This window comes from Pistacia vera, unplaced genomic scaffold (genome assembly GCF_008641045.1).
Source record: "Pistacia vera cultivar Batoury unplaced genomic scaffold, PisVer_v2 Contig18, whole genome shotgun sequence".
Lineage (NCBI taxonomy): Eukaryota > Viridiplantae > Streptophyta > Magnoliopsida > Sapindales > Anacardiaceae > Pistacia > Pistacia vera.
Window position 1 is genome coordinate 176,177 of NW_022195898.1, and position 22,699 is coordinate 198,875.

Genomic DNA, 22,699 nt, shown 5'->3' on the forward strand with positions numbered 1-22,699 from the left:
ACTTGAGCATCAAAGTATTTACGCCAGACACCACATCGGTGTTCCTCGTGAGCTTCACGCTTGTTTCTTTGTATGTGCAGGTTGCAAATCATCAATGGCCTTAACCTCACAAGATCAGTTTGTTCCGTAACTATAGATTTTTAACGTCTACATAGATATAGGTTAACTATACATATAGGAGACTTAGATAATTTTCAAAGTATCAGGAATGTTTGGTATTAAGGAACATTTTAAGGGAATTCAACAAAATTAACCCTTTGGGCTTTTGAACTTGTACTATATCTCAACACGAAAATAGATTCAATTTTAATAAAATTTGGCATTACAAAAGAGGGTCAACTTGTATACACTTCAACTAATTTTTCAAGAAAATCAAATTCATGACCTCTTAAATAATATACCCAAAAGTCCTTATTCGACCACTCAACTGTGTTAGGATCTCACTAGAAATGAAAAGGGTGGGCATGTGAGTTATAAAGGACTTAGGCACCCTCCCTTGGCAAGCCAGTTTTTCAAGAAGAGTTCTACCCAAACCTACAAATGACCACTACCCACCCCAATTCCTATTACAGGTCCACTATCCAACCAATTCATATCAATTTGTGAGTGGATTCCTATCAATTGGTATTAGATTCCTATCAATTGGTATCAGAGCATAATCATGCACCCACATGGACTTCACTTACATGGCAGACTGACCTTGGGCCCAAGCTGCTACTCCGAAAAAGGGCATGGAGGGCCAAGGGAAAGAGGATTCATGTAATCACCTACGGGATAAAAAGGTCAACGGGAGTAAAGAGATCAACGTGGACATCGGATGCAGAAACGTGATAGTATGTTAGGATCTCACATTAGAAAGGAAGAGGATAGACATGTGAGTTATAAAGGGTTTGGATACCCTCTCTTGACAAACCGGTTTTCCAAGAAGAGATATATTCAAGTTCATAAAAGACCACTACCTAACCAAATTCCTATCAAAAGCCCATTATCTAACTAATTCGTGTATCAATTTGTGAGTGGTTCCTATCATTAAGGATGGTTAATATTACAAATTTATTGCATCGATATACCTCTAGCGATTGATTTGACGTGTCACTAAAATAAACAATAATATCAAAGTTGAAATTTGACTTGTTAAGGTGGATCGTAGTCAAATCAGAAATATTAAATAGTATATAACTAACAAATTATAGGAAGAGCACAAAAGTAACATTTTTTTTTTTTATTACAAGCATATCCTAATTAGAGGAAAATAGAATGAAATTTAAATTACAAATTACAAATTACCTACCTACAAACTTTTGCCACAATATAAAAATAACATGTATATTCCAATGACGCTATGAAAAAAAAATGCCGAAATTTTCCGGAAAAAATTTTGGGCATATGGCTGGGAAGATGTTGGGATTCAACTTTATTTTCTCAACAACTTCGCCAAATCCATGGTTGGAAAAATGAATCGCCCCTTGCAAAATCAAGAAATTTCAGCTTCGCCTTCTTACTTGAGACCTTGTTGTTGCAGGAAATTAAACCAAAATCTCTTTTACGAGCCAATCCTCTCAAGATTTTCTGACACATTTTTCATCCTTGGCCGGACCTCAGGGTCTGCCTCTGTGCATGCAAGTGCCACATGAAAAACTGCTAACACTTCCTTTTTGGCATGCACTTCTTGTAGCAATATCGGATCAACCATTTCCGATAATGGGTTCTCTTCTTCAAAGCCTTTTCGTACCCACCTCACCAGGTCCGGAACTTCGATGGAAGTTGATGTGGTTGGTGAAAGTTCAGGAGACTTTCCTGTAAGTAATTCCAGTAGAACAACACCAAACGAATAGACGTCCCATTTCTGAGTAGGTCGGTTTGCGGGGACTCGAGCCTCTGGAGCTTTGTAATTGTTGGCTCGTTCTGTTTGGACTGATTTCATGTAAGGGAGGGCTCCCCCCATAAACCCACCAGAGGAAGAAGGGCTATTGCCTGTAATGTTTATGAGTCTGTTGAGTCCAAAATCAGAAATGTAAGGTTGGAAGTCATTGTCAATAAGGATGTTTGATGGTTTGATGTCTCCGTGGACAAATTTTCTTGGACTGCATTCGTGAAGATAGGCCAAGCCCCGAGCTGTTCCCTTTACAATTCTAAGCCTTGTTGACCATGAGAGACCGCTTGAGGATGGCTGCCCATTTTTCCCTGTAAAATCAGTATTTGGTTTAACAAATTCCCATCTATTATAAAGTTAAAATTCTTGTTAACTGTAAAGAAACTTGTAATTCCAGGCTCAAAAAGTGAGTGCTTCAAAGGAAAAGAAAACATAGAGTTGTTTGCAAAACTATATACTGCAGAAAAAGGAATACAAAGTCTTGACTTTTGTTTCTAAAAGTTGTTCTTTTATTAAAGTTTAAAAGGGAACAAAAAACACAACGAACCTGGGAAAAAGCCACTTTAAATGGAACCTTCAAAACCAAGACGTGCAAGCTTTACAATATATTCGATGCAAAAAAGATAAGAAATAAAAGATAATAGATAGTTATTGCGATGCCCAGTGGGGCTGAAGCAATGAAAGCGTTAACCAGAAAATGATCATTGACCTTATCACCATAGCAGCAGTGATTGATAACTTCAAAATGCTGAAGACCCCACCAAAACTACCACTCCATAAACTTAACACTTGTCTAGGTACAACACAGCCAACGAAGGACCTACCATCTCTGAACATCTCTCACTCACAAAGTTAAAAAACAAAGCTAGCCAACCTAACCCAGATTGAAAACCAGCAAGTCCTTTGCAATTATACATGTGAATGTCTCTATCAATAGTCAATATCATGGCCTTAATATTACTAGCCAACCAATATAAGTCTTTTCCAGTTTTAATCCTTTTTCTTCCCTTATGCTTTTACTATCTTATGGTGAAAAATGAGATTACTGATGGATGCTGCTACGCCTAGTTACCTAAAGAGTGGGCATTCCGAGGGTTTAATAATAAGGGAAGTTGAATGGGGCATATGGGTTCATGCCTTAAATGATGACTAGTGTAGACCAGTATTGTCAAATATTATCATTTGCCCACCACGTGGACCAATCAGGATACAAGAAAGAAAAGTCCACACACCCACCCTTTACCCAGAACATAACCTCAGTTGTACAGAAGTAACAGAACTACAGATTGAAATTTCATTTCAGGAAAGACACAACTGACAAAAGCAAGATAAATAAATGAACAAAATTAGGAACTGACCTCGAAGAGCAGTAGCCAAGTTTCCATTGGAAATGAAATCACTGATAAGAAGCTTCTCATCTGGTGCCCAATAATAAGCCCTCAACTTAACAATATTAGGATGTTTGACTTTAGCAATGGCCTGAACTTCAGTGACGAACTCTTTATATCTCTGTTCTCCACCTTCACCAAGTCTCCTCACAGCCACTGGCACGCCATTTCCGAGAACTACCTTATACACAATCCCCAACCCACTCTTTCCCAGTACATAAGCCGAAGCTCTCAGCAACTCATCAAGCTCAAACGAAAACCCTTTATCAATTGCCACCAGTTCTCCTTCACATTTCGCCCTCTCTGATTTTTCTTGATCCTCAATTTCTGAATCTTCATTTCTAAAACCATTAATGCAAAGACAAGAACAGAGCTTTCCCTTTTCATTTCCTCCGAATTTGCCTTTTCCAGTGCAGCTACATCCACCATTTGAATCTTTCTTTCTCCAGTAAATGTAAACGATCACTAAACCAATAATTGCAACCGCAGCTGCATCAGCCACTGATATTAATATAATCAAACCGGGACTCAGGCCTTTTCTTTTGTTTTTATCGGATTCCGGCACTGAACTTTGGGTTTCCTGTTGGCTATCTGAAGAGCCTTTGCAAGACTTTTGAAGAGGAAACCCGCATAATCGAGGATTGTTAAGAAAAGCAGTTGGTCCTTGGTTAGCAAACGACCCCGTTTGAGGTATTTCGCCGCTTAAATTATTGTTTCTCAGATCAAAACTGACGGTAACCGGTAAATTCCCAAGCGATTTCGGGATTCTACCGGATAAATGGTTGAAAGATATATTAAGAGTACCTGATAAAGACTGTAACTCGCCAAGATCGTTGGGAATGGGGCCTTCAAAATCATTTGCAGAAAGATCAAGCTGTACTAAATTTTCTAACACTGGCCAAATACCTGCTGGGAGCTTCCCAGACAATTTGTTTTTAGCAAGTATAAGCCTTTGTAATTGCTTACAATTCTTTAAATCATCAGGAAGAGAACCGGTTAAAGAATTGTTAGAGAGATCGAGGTTTTGGAGTCTGGGGAGGTCACAGATCGAAGGCGGGAGAGAACCGGAGAGATTATTACCGTAGAGAAAGAGACTGTGAAGTGCGGTGGCGTTGAACAACTGAACAGGGATTGATCCGTACAAGTTGTTGTTGTGAAGGTTGAATCTACGGAGATAGGCTAAAGAACCAAGCTCGGAGGGAATATAGCCACGTAGATTTTTCCCGGAAATTGCGATGCCGACGACACGTGGATCAGGGAAGCCGGAAATGTTCGTGCAGGAAATTCCAGACCAGTGACAGGGTGTGGGGTCGTTCTCGTTCCAGTCGGAGAAAACAGAGCCGGCTGATGATTGATCAATGGCTGATTTGAGAGAAAGCAGAGTAACTCCATCAGGCGAGAGAGAAAAAGATAATTGAAAGGAGAGAAAACAAAGAAACAACAGAACCCAGAAATGGTTTTTCATTTGAGTTCTGTTCTGTTAAGAAGAAAAAAGATTGAAATGAAATGAAAATGAGAGAAGAATGGAGGGAGTATATACAGTGAATAAAAGAAGTGAGAAGAAGAGGAATAGGAAGGAAGTTAGTTAGATGTGGAGAGGTATTTATTAGAAAGAGACTTAAGAGAGACGATTTTGATTGGAGAGGGAGGCCCACTCCCGCCAAAAGAAAGAGAGAGATGACTTTCTTCCTAACGAAAGGGAGAGTAGAAGAAAAGCAAAGGACTGGACTCAACTCAACTCAACTCGACTCAAGCCTTTTATCTTGGCTTCATGCGTGATGTTGATGTGCTTTGTGTTGTTTGTTTCTTCTGTCTTTCTCTTTCAGCTTGGTGGGCGAACAGAGAGCACCATGAGTTTCTTTCATTGTTGTTAGGAATCTAGGGTGTTTTTATTATGTAAAGATGTCTTTTAAGGAACACCTTTACCTTTTTCTTCAACTAATCTTTGATTTGATTAGGTTAAAATAAGTATTCTTTATTGTTTTCAACAGGGATTCTTTCTTTCTTCAGATTCAAGTTTTAGGAGTCGGATTAACAGTCATGTGAGGGATTTGCTAAAAGAACTATTACATATTTGCGTGAAGGATGAGCCCCATATAAATTAATAAATTAAGGGAACTGGTTGTGTAAATTGGAACTCCTTATATCAAAAAATGCAGAACAGAGAGAAGGCCCTACTCATGGGTTTGATTGTTTTTTCATTTCATATGATCATATACTGTCAAATTTGATATGGCAGAAACTTCATCACCAACCAATCAAATGGGTTTTACCTTGGGACCTACGGCCTGAAATATACATACATCATTCATTGAGCAACTACTCACAGAAGAGATTACTACTGCGCGTATTTGTATTACCTGATCTCAAAGCTTAAATACAGAAATTTAACTACCCATTTGTCGAGTATGTGACAATTTTACTCAAGACTTAAGAGTAAACAATTTTCCCACCCAAGGTTTGCCTTACTAACACTTTCCACCCAAAAAGTTTAAAAATATCACTTTCCCACCCAACATTTATATACTGTTAAGTGTTAACATCAAAATACATTTCACTTTCTCAACCGATATTCAGCGAGTTACCAGGAGCCAGGTTTTTGTAGAGTGAAAGTCGGTGGATCAAATGGTGGTAACTGATTCAATATTTACTATCGAAATTAGTCGAAAATCATCTAAGAACATGAAATCTTAGTTTTACAATGACCGACAATCGATAAGAAATCAGATACCGGAGTAAGAGAGGTTTTGTAGAGAGGAGACCGGAAGTTCAAACGGTGGTGATGGAGAGAATTTTTGCTAACGGAATCGGTTTTGGTTTTAAGTAGTAACAGAATATTTAACTTTGGATATGAAAATTGTATTTAGAAACTTTTTGGGTGGGAAAGTGTCATTAAGACAAACCTTAGGTGGGAAAAAGTCGTTTGCTGGCTTACTCTTTTATTTAAATGCTCATACCAAACGTTATATTGATGGGGACTGACATGTCATTTTCAATCTTTGGTCCAACTATTTACAAGTCAAAAATCATCCTAAACCATCCAGTCCAACTCCAACCAATTATTTCGTACAACATACAGTTGTCCAATGCTTTGCTTTGCTTGTGTTTGCTGCAATGGATTGTAGTTGATACAGTAGTTCGCCTGGAGCTCTCTGTCAAACTATACAAATTGATTGAGTAGTTTGCTATTTTACAACGAGGGAGGGAGACAGTGAGCTCTTCTTCCTGATTCCGAAATCCAACTAACTTGTATTATATATTTGTTTTAGTGGAAACGTTAATGATGACTTTATCTCACTCTCAATCATGAAAATATGCGTAGAAGCAACCAGAAAGGGGGGTGTGTTTAAGAGAAAGAGACTATAATTAATGTTTATTATTCCAGTCTGTACTATTGTTTGATTACTTATGTCTTTTGTCTTGTTTAGAAATTTAGGAATATACACGTCTAATTATTCATTTATTTATTTGTAAAGTGGAAGAGTAACATGGTGATTTTATGAAACATGGTCAAGCTTTCAATTAGAACAAGGAACAATAGATCGCATAAAAATTTGGATAAATGTTAGATGGTAAGACTTTAGTTATTTGGTGAGTTACTTAGAAGTCTTGTATTTAAGTCTCAACAAATAATCACCTATCACATTTGTGACACATTGAGTTTATAAAATGTTTAATGGACTCCGGATTTACGACTTATCTAACCCATTGGGGATATAAGATATTGAATGAACCTCATAAATTAACTAAAATATGCACAAGCTAATCCATTATTTAAAAAAAAAAAAAAAAAAGAAGATAAAAAAGGTCATCCATAAAAACTTAAATTTATAATGTTTTTCTCTAAGAGAGAAAAGACAAAAGAATGAGAAGAGTTTGCTTTGTAACTAAGAAAAAAAGGGTATATGATGTGATCATGTGAATTGTAATTTAGCCATAATCGGCTACTTATTCAACTTGATAATTGAGAAACGTGGACCCAGTTCACCACAAATCCAGACTCGATTTTTGAAAAAAATGAATCTAATTTACTGAATAATGGTTTCTTCCTCCTGAAGACCACTCCCCAATATTTTGTTCTTTTTGTTAATTTCTAGAATCAATCATAAATATATTGATGAGGAAACTGCTGTCAATTATAGAAGACGGCTCTCTTTCAAGGTATACAAGTAGTTTGTTACTTTGTTAGATTAAGATTACGTCAACAGTGACCTTCCCCTACGGTGAAGTTATGGGTACCTAAAGTAGCTGCCCAGTCCTTATTTGGTGAGACATTACCATTTACCACTATTCAGTTTCAATAACACGAGACCCCTTCTCCACACTACCCATTTTCACATCTGCTAAGTTATATATTCATAATGCAACCGGAAAAAGTTTTCGGTCACCGCATTAAAAGATTCTCAAAACCAGTAGCCTGCCATAATACAGCATCACCTTAAAACAGGTCCATCCATGAATGCTTTAGAGGATGAAGATCAACCTAGAGAAATCTCTAGTTCACAAGCATATATATCATCTATGAAACACTGGAAATATCATGAAATAGTTTAAGATTACTACTTTTTCTATTCAGATAACAACATCTTCGAAGCAGTTAAGTCAATTATCGAAAAACAGAAAAATGTCATTCACGCTCAAACTTAAGATAAAAAGAAGAAACAACCCCTAAGTTGAGCTAGACTCGGCCATTTCTTGCTCCACTGTGCTTGTGCTGACAGGATTGTACTGGTAATAAAGCTCCCCAACATCATCACCAGACAGCTTCTTCCATCCATTCGGTCCAACGTGATAAACTGATTTAAGGAAAAGCTTTCAATCAAAACAGACACATAAAAAAAATAACGTAGAGAGAGATCGTATGTGTGTGAGAGAAAGAGAGAGAGAGTACCGCTAGCAACACCACCACTAGCCCCATCCCTGAAAGTTGCATGATAAATAGCTCTTCTGGCCAGCTCTGCGGCTTCCTCAACTGACAAATCATATTTGTACCTAATACAAGTGTTGTAGGAAATAAGATAACTATACATTATAAAATACATATCTCACAAAAGTATTATCATCAAACAATATAATGAAATTAGCCAATTATAATTTTGTAAAAACATAGAAATCATGAAATGCAGGGGAAACTTCAGCTATGCCAACATGAAGCATTTACACATAAATAAGGCAGCAATTCCTTAGATAAATTTGCATCATATAACGACACTCCTGGTCAATACGACCTTATTCCAGATAAAACACATCCTATAATTACCAAATTCCACCATCTTAACCAAAAATGAATAAACTATTTAGCTACAGCATGAATTTATATGGAATTATAGCAGGCCCACAATCTACTCTTCCTACACAACAATAAGGCATTTTTGAGTAGCATGGACAGAAAGGCTTGTAAAAGAAGCATTCCCCTCGTCCATGAGAACAAACTTTAAAACTTTTCCTGTAGTAGTTGCCCAGAAAAGGGTAGGGCGTCTTATAAGGAAATAAATACTCCACAAACAAATACAAAGCACTATAGTGGATGTCTTTTTCATATTTACAATTCTTTATCTTCTACACTTTTTATTACTTCACACATGTTTTTAATGTTACATGGAAGCAATATGATGTTGCTTACCAATCAACAAAACAATATAAGATGTACACATTTTTGCTCCCCAGAACATAAAGAAATTCCAAACTATACTTAATCTATACTCTCTAACTATTGCCTACAAATCAAAGGAACAAAAAAAGTGAAAACATGGGGAATAGAGACTTACCCGCTATCTAATACACCATAAGCATATGGTGAACCAGATCCAACAGAGAACCGTGTTCCTTTCAGCCTACCTCCTTCACTATCTACATAATACAGTCCAGGACCCTACAACCACAGAAGACAGCTTAAAAAGAGTTTTAGTAAGAAATGGGGAAAAGAAAAAAAGAAACAGAAACATTAAATCACTTACAGTTTCATCCCATCCGGCGATCATAGTCCCAACAGACAGTCCCATTCCACGATAAGAGTAGAGAATGTTAGCCAGCAGCTTTGATGCACCTGTAACTGAGATTCTGCGCTTGTTTGCTAATTCATGCAGCCGGCACTAAATATGGCATAACACTTGACAATTAGCAATTCATATGTGGAGAACACAGGAAATTGGATCTTACAAGATTCATAGTTGTCATACACGTATTAGCAGCTAAACACCGAAAAAAAGCCGAGAAATGCTCAACTGCTCAAACCACTTTTCATGGCTGATTGAGTAACAAGTAAAAATGCATTGGGCTATCAACTAATCATTGTATCCAGCAGATTCAGAAAGCATAAACTTCACATCTTATAAATAAGTTACCTTTATGCCCAGATTTCTGTGCCAAAACTGGCAGTCAGCAGCTCCTCCAGCCATTGTTCCCAGCATGTAAGGGTTGATTTCAATAATTTTTTTCACTGACTGTGATGCTGAAAATCAGAAAGGAAATAGCAATGTGCTTAGCTAATTAATATATAAATACAGAGCGAAAATACAGTCTTGTTAATATTATTGGAACATTAAAATTGCCAGTAAATATAGGACATGAATGTCTTCTCAATCCACTTAAACTAATGCAGAAGAAAACCTTCAACACATGTTTGCCACAATTGTAGAAATCAATCCAAAATTATGAACACTAAATTCACTAATTGTAAGCAAAAGCAAAAAAATATAAAAAAAAAAAAATAATAATAATAAAGGAAAAAAGAGCCGTACAGATATAGCCCCCCATGCTAGCTCGAGAATCAGCAGCAACCATGACACCCTCCTTAAAAATAAAAGCAAGTGTAGTTGTCCCCTTTGCAGGCTTCACCATTTGTATGGATTCCTTTTGAAACCCATCAAACTGAGAAGAAAACCATTAAACAAACCAGTAAATATATTCACTTAAAACCAAATTTTTGCTCGAGCATCATCATCTTGTAAACCAATGCATTAGAACTCACATCAGTAGTAACAGGAAGATCAAAAGATGGAGCAGCAGAAAAGCCAGAAAACAGCTCACAGCTTGTCCCAAAATGCGGAGCAGTTGATTCGAGACCACTAGTGTCAAGCTTCATGCTTATAAACCTTCAACAAACGGAAATTAATCTCTCAAAACCAATACAAATTAAATGAAATCCACACATTATATACTATAGTTATTCTATGCTTGCTTCAGGATATTAACTCGGATCAGTTAGTGAAGAAGCTATAACTTTTCCTAATTCCCACAGAAATAAACTTAAAACATTTTTATAATGATAAAAACATATTAAAATGATCAAAGTAACAACCCTATAGACCAAGAAACTGAGTAAAACACAAATCCTAAAACAATCAAATCGACGAATCAAACATTAACTAAAATAGAAAATATCATACTCCAACAATAAACCTACTTTGACTAGCTGTCCTATCTGAGTTTCTAGGTTCAATAGCAGCAAAAGGATCCATAATTCAAGTTAGCGAATTGAACTCGGAAAATAATCCGACCAACAATGCTTCACTCATAAACCCTAACATATAAATCGCGGCCAGCTTCACAGATCTCCAATGAAATGCAAAATTAATTGAATCGGACAACAAATTGTAATCGTACCTTTAACGAAGATGAGAATGACGCTTCAGTTGAGACTGTATGTAGAGCAGATATAGAGACTGAAAAGCAGAACGGAGAGAATGGTTGATAAATAATAAAGGCAGAGAGTTTCTTGTGCCGCGGGCAAGTTTTGATGAATATGGACCGGGCTTGGAAATGTGTTAGAATTTGGGTGTCTAGGCTGAGGTCTGATTTGTATACAAGTTTAGATGAATATGGGCCGGGCTTTAAAACCCAATGTGGGAAAGAAAAAATCCGGCCCAACATTTTATCTTACTAACATCATCTCAAAATTGAAAATTATTTTAATAAAATAGCGTGATCCTATAATTATTGGAACAATATGAATTATTTTTTTCCATTACAATCTAATAGACTTAAAAAAATCAAAGTTAGAGTTAGTAAAAAATTGTTACAATAGTCTATCCTTTTTTATGATAATGTTATTATAAAAAATGATCAACGGTGGAGATTTGTGCTATTATTTTTCGTTGCATTTGAGTATTGTGATCATAAGGTTGTGTATGAAGTAGAAATACTCATTAAAAGGAAAAAAATGGATAATGTGGGTGTTTTGCTGGCTATGGGGTTCGAACCCATGCGCACTTGTGTGCAGAAGATCTTAAGTCTTCCCCCTTAACCTCTCGGGCAAACCAGCTGACATTCATTAAGCTATTAATTTTATAAATAGACAAATTTATACTCTTTGTATATTACTATATTTCCCCCCCAAATCTCAACTTCAAAGGTAAAAATTTAAAAATATAAATCAAACAGCCAACATTACAAGACTATAAAACAAAATTAGGGAGTATACTATAGATCATAGTTCATGGTTAGGCCAGAAGCAAAGCAAGCTGGCTACGGTTAAGGGCCGTGTGGGGTGTTTTGAGTCAAATCACGGGCTGGCATGAAGGCTCGACCCCTAGCCTGTAGTTCTCAAGTCTCAACTCTCAAGTAGTTTTCATGCAAAAAACGTGGACTCAACCAACCCTTTCAATATCACATGCCATCAGTGACTCCACATTATTGCTTTGCCAATTGCCATTGGCATTTGCCCAGCCCACCCCGTAACAGCACCATTTCCCTGACCCTACTTGCTCTGCCTTCCCTTACAATTACCGACCCGTGTCATCCAAATCACTTTCCCTGAAAGTGCTTTTTTTTTATTCATCTCCTATCTAAAATTTACTTTTCTCTTTTATGAATGACAGAAGCTTCAAGGAATATTCAACTAAACTATTAATTTTCCCTTCGACATTTCAAAGGCATTCTCACTGTTAGCTTTTGGACAAGTCAAATTTGGTGCCGGGGCGGGGACATGTAATTATGATTAATCATTCAAAAATTAACGGCTACTTGCCTCCAAAACACTAGTAAACGTGGTAATTAAATCCAAAATCGAAATCATAATAAGCTGAGGGACCTACCATCATATCATGAAATAGTTTAAGATTACTACTTTTTCTATTCAGATAACAACATCTTCGAAGCAGTTAAGTCAATTATCGAAAAACAGAAAAATGTCATTCACGCTCAAACTTAAGATAAAAAGAAGAAACAACCCCTAAGTTGAGCTAGACTCGGCCATTTCTTGCTCCACTGTGCTTGTGCTGACAGGATTGTACTGGTAATAAAGCTCCCCAACATCATCACCAGACAGCTTCTTCCATCCATTCGGTCCAACGTGATAAACTGATTTAAGGAAAAGCTTTCAATCAAAACAGACACATAAAAAAAATAACGTAGAGAGAGATCGTATGTGTGTGAGAGAAAGAGAGAGAGAGTACCGCTAGCAACACCACCACTAGCCCCATCCCTGAAAGTTGCATGATAAATAGCTCTTCTGGCCAGCTCTGCGGCTTCCTCAACTGACAAATCATATTTGTACCTAATACAAGTGTTGTAGGAAATAAGATAACTATACATTATAAAATACATATCTCACAAAAGTATTATCATCAAACAATATAATGAAATTAGCCAATTATAATTTTGTAAAAACATAGAAATCATGAAATGCAGGGGAAACTTCAGCTATGCCAACATGAAGCATTTACACATAAATAAGGCAGCAATTCCTTAGATAAATTTGCATCATATAACGACACTCCTGGTCAATACGACCTTATTCCAGATAAAACACATCCTATAATTACCAAATTCCACCATCTTAACCAAAAATGAATAAACTATTTAGCTACAGCATGAATTTATATGGAATTATAGCAGGCCCACAATCTACTCTTCCTACACAACAATAAGGCATTTTTGAGTAGCATGGACAGAAAGGCTTGTAAAAGAAGCATTCCCCTCGTCCATGAGAACAAACTTTAAAACTTTTCCTGTAGTAGTTGCCCAGAAAAGGGTAGGGCGTCTTATAAGGAAATAAATACTCCACAAACAAATACAAAGCACTATAGTGGATGTCTTTTTCATATTTACAATTCTTTATCTTCTACACTTTTTATTACTTCACACATGTTTTTAATGTTACATGGAAGCAATATGATGTTGCTTACCAATCAACAAAACAATATAAGATGTACACATTTTTGCTCCCCAGAACATAAAGAAATTCCAAACTATACTTAATCTATACTCTCTAACTATTGCCTACAAATCAAAGGAACAAAAAAAGTGAAAACATGGGGAATAGAGACTTACCCGCTATCTAATACACCATAAGCATATGGTGAACCAGATCCAACAGAGAACCGTGTTCCTTTCAGCCTACCTCCTTCACTATCTACATAATACAGTCCAGGACCCTACAACCACAGAAGACAGCTTAAAAAGAGTTTTAGTAAGAAATGGGGAAAAGAAAAAAAGAAACAGAAACATTAAATCACTTACAGTTTCATCCCATCCGGCGATCATAGTCCCAACAGACAGTCCCATTCCACGATAAGAGTAGAGAATGTTAGCCAGCAGCTTTGATGCACCTGTAACTGAGATTCTGCGCTTGTTTGCTAATTCATGCAGCCGGCACTAAATATGGCATAACACTTGACAATTAGCAATTCATATGTGGAGAACACAGGAAATTGGATCTTACAAGATTCATAGTTGTCATACACGTATTAGCAGCTAAACACCGAAAAAAAGCCGAGAAATGCTCAACTGCTCAAACCACTTTTCATGGCTGATTGAGTAACAAGTAAAAATGCATTGGGCTATCAACTAATCATTGTATCCAGCAGATTCAGAAAGCATAAACTTCACATCTTATAAATACGTTACCTTTATGCCCAGATTTCTGTGCCAAAACTGGCAGTCAGCAGCTCCTCCAGCCATTGTTCCCAGCATGTAAGGGTTGATTTCAATAATTTTTTTCACTGACTGTGATGCTGAAAATCAGAAAGGAAATAGCAATGTGCTTAGCTAATTAATATATAAATACAGAGCGAAAATACAGTCTTGTTAATATTATTGGAACATTAAAATTGCCAGTAAATATAGGACATGAATGTCTTCTCAATCCACTTAAACTAATGCAGAAGAAAACCTTCAACACATGTTTGCCACAATTGTAGAAATCAATCCAAAATTATGAACACTAAATTCACTAATTGTAAGCAAAAGCAAAAAAATATAAAAAAAAAAAAATAATAATAATAAAGGAAAAAAGAGCCGTACAGATATAGCCCCCCATGCTAGCTCGAGAATCAGCAGCAACCATGACACCCTCCTTAAAAATAAAAGCAAGTGTAGTTGTCCCCTTTGCAGGCTTCACCATTTGTATGGATTCCTTTTGAAACCCATCAAACTGAGAAGAAAACCATTAAACAAACCAGTAAATATATTCACTTAAAACCAAATTTTTGCTCGAGCATCATCATCTTGTAAACCAATGCATTAGAACTCACATCAGTAGTAACAGGAAGATCAAAAGATGGAGCAGCAGAAAAGCCAGAAAACAGCTCACAGCTTGTCCCAAAATGCGGAGCAGTTGATTCGAGACCACTAGTGTCAAGCTTCATGCTTATAAACCTTCAACAAACGGAAATTAATCTCTCAAAACCAATACAAATTAAATGAAATCCACACATTATATACTATAGTTATTCTATGCTTGCTTCAGGATATTAACTCGGATCAGTTAGTGAAGAAGCTATAACTTTTCCTAATTCCCACAGAAATAAACTTAAAACATTTTTATAATGATAAAAACATATTAAAATGATCAAAGTAACAACCCTATAGACCAAGAAACTGAGTAAAACACAAATCCTAAAACAATCAAATCGACGAATCAAACATTAACTAAAATAGAAAATATCATACTCCAACAATAAACCTACTTTGACTAGCTGTCCTATCTGAGTTTCTAGGTTCAATAGCAGCAAAAGGATCCATAATTCAAGTTAGCGAATTGAACTCGGAAAATAATCCGACCAACAATGCTTCACTCATAAACCCTAACATATAAATCGCGGCCAGCTTCACAGATCTCCAATGAAATGCAAAATTAATTGAATCGGACAACAAATTGTAATCGTACCTTTAACGAAGATGAGAATGACGCTTCAGTTGAGACTGTATGTAGAGCAGATATAGAGACTGAAAAGCAGAACGGAGAGAATGGTTGATAAATAATAAAGGCAGAGAGTTTCTTGTGCCGCGGGCAAGTTTTGATGAATATGGACCGGGCTTGGAAATGTGTTAGAATTTGGGTGTCTAGGCTGAGGTCTGATTTGTATACAAGTTTAGATGAATATGGGCCGGGCTTTAAAACCCAATGTGGGAAAGAAAAAATCCGGCCCAACATTTTATCTTACTAACATCATCTCAAAATTGAAAATTATTTTAATAAAATAGCGTGATCCTATAATTATTGGAACAATATGAATTATTTTTTTCCATTACAATCTAATAGACTTAAAAAAATCAAAGTTAGAGTTAGTAAAAAATTGTTACAATAGTCTATCCTTTTTTATGATAATGTTATTATAAAAAATGATCAACGGTGGAGATTTGTGCTATTATTTTTCGTTGCATTTGAGTATTGTGATCATAAGGTTGTGTATGAAGTAGAAATACTCATTAAAAGGAAAAAAATGGATAATGTGGGTGTTTTGCTGGCTATGGGGTTCGAACCCATGCGCACTTGTGTGCAGAAGATCTTAAGTCTTCCCCCTTAACCTCTCGGGCAAACCAGCTGACATTCATTAAGCTATTAATTTTATAAATAGACAAATTTATACTCTTTGTATATTACTATATTTCCCCCCCAAATCTCAACTTCAAAGGTAAAAATTTAAAAATATAAATCAAACAGCCAACATTACAAGACTATAAAACAAAATTAGGGAGTATACTATAGATCATAGTTCATGGTTAGGCCAGAAGCAAAGCAAGCTGGCTACGGTTAAGGGCCGTGTGGGGTGTTTTGAGTCAAATCACGGGCTGGCATGAAGGCTCGACCCCTAGCCTGTAGTTCTCAAGTCTCAACTCTCAAGTAGTTTTCATGCAAAAAACGTGGACTCAACCAACCCTTTCAATATCACATGCCATCAGTGACTCCACATTATTGCTTTGCCAATTGCCATTGGCATTTGCCCAGCCCACCCCGTAACAGCACCATTTCCCTGACCCTACTTGCTCTGCCTTCCCTTACAATTACCGACCCGTGTCATCCAAATCACTTTCCCTGAAAGTGCTTTTTTTTTATTCATCTCCTATCTAAAATTTACTTTTCTCTTTTATGAATGACAGAAGCTTCAAGGAATATTCAACTAAACTATTAATTTTCCCTTCGACATTTCAAAGGCATTCTCACTGTTAGCTTTTGGACAAGTCAAATTTGGTGCCGGGGCGGGGACATGTAATTATGATTAATCATTCAAAAATTAACGGCTACTTGCCTCCAAAACACTAGTAAACGTGGTAATTAAATCCAAAATCGAAATCATAATAAGCTGAGGGACCTACCATCAAATGATAAAGCAGTGGTTAGTATTATATTAATTATAAGAGTAAACGACTTTTTCTCAAGATATATTTTCACCCGTAAAGTTTCAAAATACTATTTTTTTACTCAATATTTACTTCCTATTAATAGTCAAAATACATTTCATTTTCCCATTTTTTAGGTGGAAAAGTGTCGTTAAAACAAACTTTAGGTGGGAAAAAGTCGTTTACTCTAATTATAATAACTATTATTAAAGACGTGGTAATATGGTGAAATCATATTCATTTCACTTGTGGCTGAAAATCAAAACGGTCGTGTTTTCAGTTTGACTGTCGTTTTCTTAACTTGTAAATGGACTGGAGCATGGCTGTATATGACAAAAATACAGACGGAAATTTTGATGAAAATGTTGTACTACAAGATGTCGGCATCTGCATTTCAAAAATATTCAAACTTTTATTTAATACGTTTGTCAATAAAGCCAATAATTTTGGTCTGATATTTATTCCATTACTTATATGTATACTAGATACTAGTTTTAGCTATAAATACTTGACATTGACACAGCATTCGTGCAGTATCTATTCATTCATATCATTCCCGATCACTTTAATTATTTTCAGTACTAATAATTCCAAATAATCTAACTCATTTACCAGAGTTTAAGAATTTGTCTTACTCTATTCTAAATTACTATATGTATATTATTTATTTATGTATATTTATTATCACAATTAATTACACCCGGATCAAAAGAAATATAGAGTATATGGATGATAAACTCCATCGTAAACGGAATTTAAATTTTTTTATTTACTTTTTATTTTTTTTTATCATCAGAATGTCGGAGCCAGCTTGCTGACACCTCAACTGATCCCTCAAGCATAAAACTATTGGTTGGGGAAGAGTCTCAAGAGTTACTTCTATTAGCGCGTGGGAAAACTTGAACTAAACTACTATTGGGTATATGAGTTATAGAGTTCGAGTCACCACAGACCCTAATAGGGATGACCACTGAAATGATTTATCTGATTGTTAACTTCAGAACCTCAGAGGATTAGTTGAGATACGCATAAACTGGCTTAGACACCTTCAATAAAAAAATAAAAATAAAAAAAACCGTTAGACTCATGTGCTTATAAAACTTTCTTTTACTTTTTTACTATGACTTTATGAGGCCACCCAATAGAAGTTTTTTTTAATTACTTTAAACTAAATAATCTTTGACTGGTTAACGATTAGGAATCTTTGACATTCGATTAAGGATATAATTATTGCAGTAATAATATCACTAATTAATGAGTACATGAGATTAGTTAATCTTAATATATAGTCGAGTTTAAATGTAATTTAAAAGTCTAAAATGAATGGGCATGATGAACAGCACAACTGTGGTGTCGTGTTAGAATAGAAGTAATCGCCACATGTGATAATAATTAATTTAATTTGGGGCACAAGCACAACACAATAATTCAGTTGTTTAGGACTTTAGGGCAAAGGATATTTATCGTGGCAGAACTATATAATTATAAAGTTTTAATTTGAATAAGATTTATTTTGATTCGAAGACGTGACAATTGTGTTTCCTTGTGCTCCCTCTAATATAGACCACGATTTCAGCCGGCGATCATGTTCTTGAATTTTGGCCCAACTTTTTGAACTGCTGGATTCTCTTGTCCAATCCAACCGCCCATTTCTATCTCTTCAATCACCCATGTGTACTCATTTTTTTTAATATTTAATTAAATTTCTTCCAATATAAAACCAAATTTTTTTTTTTTTAGTTTTTCATTTTAACCATAAAAAATATTATAACTTGATTATTTAATATTTCGTAATCATTCATCTAAATCAATCAAAACCATGATGTAATTGTTTAGTTAACTTCAAAACTACTAATTTATAATTATTCTTACTCGACACCCAGAATTCTCGTGTTTGTTTATTTCATAGATTAGTTGAAGTACGTGTAAACTGGTTCAAGAATCTTGATTAAAAAAAAAAATTCATACTTAACCATTTGATTTAGTTAGATGATTGATTATAAAGTGATGCTAAAAATTTAAGTTAAGACAATAAAAAATGTAAACCCCAAGGGATTAGTCTAATTGTCAAAGAGGTTTGCTCATTTTATTGATTTTTTGAATTCGAACCTTAAGACTATCTATCACATTGTGACTTACCTAGTCCTCAAGGCTTATAAGATGTTTAATAAACCTCGGAAATTAGTTAAAGTGTAACTTATCTAATCTTTTTAGGGTTTCAGGATGTTTAATGGATCTCAAAGACTAATTCAATTGTGCACAAATTGGTTCGGACACTCCAGTTACCAAAAAAAAAAAAAAAAATGCACTGAATAAATTCTTGAGCAATATAATTTATTTCTTAAAGACTGGTAAATTTTATAAGCAATCTTCAATTGTGTTATATGCTTTTCAAAAATATAATTTATTCTATATATATAAGTCCACTTTCAGAATAGCACTTTGCAATTTATCAGAGAAACCGTTACCAAACCAATATGGTATCTCTGCATTTCAGTATAAAGATAGTAGTCACGACATAAAAACTATATATTAAATAATAAATTAATGTATATTCAGCCATTTAATATATAGTGTGTGATATAGAAAGTGGTGTTCAAATAATAAAAATAAAGAGATAAAAAAATAGTATTAATGGTCTAATGGACACTAAGAAAAAGTGAAGGGGCACTATCGAATAATGAGTGGGGAACGTGCTTTATGGCTTTCGCCAACAACATTTTACGAAGCAACTTCTTGAATCTTGATTGTATTTGATCTCCTCTTTCATATTTGAATAAATGGTCACCAACCATCGAACCATAACAAAACCTGGTAACATTTTTTATTTTATTTTTTAAAGGTTAGCATATTCTTTTTGGTTTGATTCGTAACTACTCGGGACTACCTGTGTGTACCTAACAAAAGTTTTTGTTTTAAAAATTAAAACCAAAAAATTTAAATTAATGATAACTTAATTAATGAAACAAATATCTTCATCTTTATTCATTGTTTATTGTTTGTTCTCCTCTTTCATTCTATTATGTTATGAGCAAAATAATTTAAATAAAAATTAGAGTTAACGACTTTTTCCTACCTCAATAATGGTTTAATAATACTCATGCTACAAACTTTTAAAATACAATTTTTCCACAAAAAAAAAAAAAATACACTTTTTTATTTTGCGACGAATAAAGAGTAATCTCGGTCTATTCTTTTAGGCCTTTAAAGAGGAGAGGCTGGTGAATCTTTTGGTGGTGGAAGGTTAGATTTTAATGGTTGGAATTTGACTTAGGAAGAATGGTTGCTCAAACCCTAATCGCTCGATTGCCCATGATTGATGGGTCGGCGAGAGTAAGGTTTGAGGAGTTTTGGTGAGTGGCTATCGAAGAAGAGAATGGTGGTAATGTAAGGTTGCAACGATGTCGAAATTGATTGGCGATTGGTGGGGTCGGCGAGAGACTTTCATTAAATGTGTTTTTTTTTAAGAGCATCTCCAAATGACTCTTTATATGACCCAAACTCTTTATTATAAAGAGTTTATCCATAGAAATAAGAGTCCAACAGACTCTTTATTCTTTAAATATAAATTAAAGAGTGAGTTTGACTCTCCACATTTAGAGAGTCAAATTTCACTCCCTATCATAATTTTAAATAATAAATTGTAAGTTTCTATGTATTTTATTTATAATTTATTTCTCTTATTAAATTTTCTTCATAAAAAAACATATTTTCTTTCCTAAAATTTAAAGAGTCTATTGGACGTGAATAAAAATTTTGTTCTTTATATTTAAAAATCAATAAAAATACTATTTGTTTATATGAAATATGTTCTTTAAAATAAAGAGCACAATTAGAGACGCTCTTAGTGGAAAAGTGGTATTTTAAAAGTCTGAAGGCGGTAAAGTGTAATTAAATCATTATTTGAGTGGAAAAAAGTCATTTACTCTAAAATGTATTAAATTCATACAAATAAATTATTTATATCAATTAAGTTTGAATATCCATATTTGAATGTTGAATTAAATCAAAATAATTTATGAATTTCCTTAATAATCTAAAAATTACTTTATTTTTACAAATTCGAGTTCGAGATTGGAATTCTTATCAAATTTTACAATATTTAAAAGGGTAATAGTATACTTCTCACATAATACAATGTATGAATTAAGATACGATATTTGAGATATTATATGAAAAAATATAATATAATTCTATTTGAGAAACAAAAAAATATCTTGAGGAGACTTAAATCCTATCCTTAATGACTATTTTATAAATTATAATAAGACTTGGGAACCATTGATGGGTCGTCTAGTATTTCTTAAAGGAGGTGAGGTGTAGTAGAAGAAATGAAATTAAAAGAGTTCCTCTTCTCGATATAAGCTTAAATTCATGCATCTTGAATAAGAAATAAATATTTATTTGAAATTATTGTTTAATGATAAACATTACTTGACTTGGAACACAAGATGGACGGCCAATTATGAAGACAAATTTTGACCACGTGACGTGTACCATTTGATTTGATGATAGTAGTTGATTGGGAACTCATCCTAACGTTTTTATGATTTCGATGTCTATTAATACAATTCGTGTAAGTGGTTCCCCTAATTAATTCATGCCATCACCATCACTTCTCTCACAATATTTATTTATTACTTAATTTCCAGGATTTAAATCATTTAAATTGTAATTATTTCTAAGAATGTTTTATTTCTATATATATCAATTATACGGTATGCTTGAAATGAATTTTTAAAGTCTTGGATAATTAATCAAGGTGCGTGTAAATTATTTTGAACATCTTTGGTCATTAAAAAAAGAAGAAAAACCTTTTACATGTGGGTTTGTGAATGAATATTTGGTTACATAATATTCAACGAACAATTTCAATGGATAGAATGAAATGTTTGACTAAATATCCACAATAATCCAACAACAAAAACACCAAATGTCAAATTCTATCCTTTTATTTCCATAAATTCGATAGATTCCAATCCTGCTGAATTTAGCATTTCATCATCATAACAAAGCTTAAATTTGTCAACACCGGCACCATATTCTAAGTTTTAGTAAGTGGCTTTCATAAAGTTGGGCAAAGAACAAGACAAGATGCCTTTAGTACCCACAAATCAATGACTTTGTATTTATTTGATAAAATCAATGAACCCAAAGTACTATTCTCTCCTCCACTATTTAGAAAATAGAAACCAAACGGTCTCTTTACCGCCTAAAAAATAAATATCTTCTACACAGCAAGCAAACAGAACAACCCAGCAAATTTCCGCCACGTGTATCACGCTAATTTTTTATGTTGATGCGTGCCTGTATCTGTATGTACTACAGAGTGCAGAGTTACTGTTTACATGACGGGCAAAAAGTTAAGAAAAGGATAAAAGTTTTTTAATCACTCTATCACTCAGCGCGTTAAATGACGCTTCGTATAAGTTAAGTGACATCATGCGATGGATTAGGTTTCAGTACTGTACTTTTATGCTGATTGCGCGTGGTGTTTTGTTTTGTTTATTTATGTCTGCATGATGGATGTGTTTTAAGCCGTTGATTGGGGGGAAAGCTACGAACATTTCCGTGAATAACGGATCTGAGTGGTCAGTAACTATTTGAGAATCGTCGACAGTTAAAATTTGTGGTGAAAAGCATGACCACGTGGATTGGTGGCGAACTCGCATTTTTATAATCAAACAGAATCGGGAATTCCTGCCTTCGTACTTGTGCATGGGGACATCCGCAACCTTTGAAATCAGCTTTTTGCTCCCCTGACGAAAATGCCCTCTTTATTTTTTATAGAGTAGCTTTCAAAGAAAACTATTTTAACTTTATTATTTTTACTAATATTAAAAAGAAAAAAGTTAAAAATTAATTGAATATTGTA

At 34.7% G+C, this 22,699-nt stretch overlaps 3 protein-coding genes and 2 non-coding genes across 5 annotated transcripts; all 5 read right to left on the minus strand.

Annotated features, from left to right (window-relative positions):
- Window positions 1–1,292: 1,292 nt before the first annotated feature.
- Window positions 1,293–4,836, minus strand: LOC116126426 (receptor protein kinase-like protein ZAR1). Its single transcript, XM_031412117.1, has 2 exons — window positions 3,232–4,836; window positions 1,293–2,184 (listed from the first exon to the last, which is right to left on the minus strand). The coding sequence occupies exons 1-2, from the start codon at window positions 4,724–4,726 to the stop codon at window positions 1,544–1,546; spliced, it is 2,136 nt and encodes a 711-aa protein (XP_031267977.1). The 5' UTR covers window positions 4,727–4,836; the 3' UTR covers window positions 1,293–1,543.
- A 2,961-nt stretch (window positions 4,837–7,797) lies between these two features.
- LOC116126428 (proteasome subunit beta type-5) lies at window positions 7,798–11,019 on the minus strand. Its single transcript, XM_031412119.1, has 8 exons — window positions 10,867–11,019; window positions 10,232–10,355; window positions 10,002–10,131; window positions 9,606–9,712; window positions 9,219–9,353; window positions 9,030–9,133; window positions 8,153–8,253; window positions 7,798–8,057 (listed from the first exon to the last, which is right to left on the minus strand). The coding sequence occupies exons 2-8, from the start codon at window positions 10,343–10,345 to the stop codon at window positions 7,930–7,932; spliced, it is 819 nt and encodes a 272-aa protein (XP_031267979.1). The 5' UTR covers window positions 10,346–10,355; window positions 10,867–11,019; the 3' UTR covers window positions 7,798–7,929.
- A 422-nt stretch (window positions 11,020–11,441) lies between these two features.
- TRNAL-UAA lies at window positions 11,442–11,524 on the minus strand. Its single transcript has one exon. It is a non-coding gene; the product is annotated as a tRNA-Leu (tRNA).
- A 777-nt stretch (window positions 11,525–12,301) lies between these two features.
- LOC116126427 (proteasome subunit beta type-5) lies at window positions 12,302–15,523 on the minus strand. Its single transcript, XM_031412118.1, has 8 exons — window positions 15,371–15,523; window positions 14,736–14,859; window positions 14,506–14,635; window positions 14,110–14,216; window positions 13,723–13,857; window positions 13,534–13,637; window positions 12,657–12,757; window positions 12,302–12,561 (listed from the first exon to the last, which is right to left on the minus strand). Exons 2-8 carry the CDS (start codon window positions 14,847–14,849, stop codon window positions 12,434–12,436), a joined length of 819 nt encoding a protein of 272 aa, XP_031267978.1. The 5' UTR covers window positions 14,850–14,859; window positions 15,371–15,523; the 3' UTR covers window positions 12,302–12,433.
- Window positions 15,524–15,945: 422 nt separating this feature from the next.
- Window positions 15,946–16,028, minus strand: TRNAL-UAA. The gene has a single exon. It is a non-coding gene; the product is annotated as a tRNA-Leu (tRNA).
- Window positions 16,029–22,699: the final 6,671 nt, after the last annotated feature.

Bases quoted from the DNA above. Each gene is read 5' to 3' on its own strand.
- LOC116126426 (XM_031412117.1), bottom strand. From the start codon at position 4,726: ATGAAAAACCATTTCTGGGTTCTGTTGTTTCTTTGTTTTCTCTCCTTT. The intron at 2,185-3,231 runs GTCAGTTCCTAA...CTGATTTTACAG, and splicing joins CTTGGCTACTGCTCTTCGAG to GGAAAAATGGGCAGCCATCC.
- LOC116126427 (XM_031412118.1), bottom strand. From the start codon at position 14,849: ATGAAGCTTGACACTAGTGGTCTCGAATCAACTGCTCCGCATTTTGGG. The intron at 14,217-14,505 runs GTACGGCTCTTT...TCTGATTTTCAG, and splicing joins TAGCATGGGGGGCTATATCT to CATCACAGTCAGTGAAAAAA. The intron at 13,858-14,109 runs GTAACGTATTTA...TGCCATATTTAG, and splicing joins ACAGAAATCTGGGCATAAAG to TGCCGGCTGCATGAATTAGC.
- LOC116126428 (XM_031412119.1), bottom strand. From the start codon at position 10,345: ATGAAGCTTGACACTAGTGGTCTCGAATCAACTGCTCCGCATTTTGGG. The intron at 9,713-10,001 runs GTACGGCTCTTT...TCTGATTTTCAG, and splicing joins TAGCATGGGGGGCTATATCT to CATCACAGTCAGTGAAAAAA. The intron at 9,354-9,605 runs GTAACTTATTTA...TGCCATATTTAG, and splicing joins ACAGAAATCTGGGCATAAAG to TGCCGGCTGCATGAATTAGC.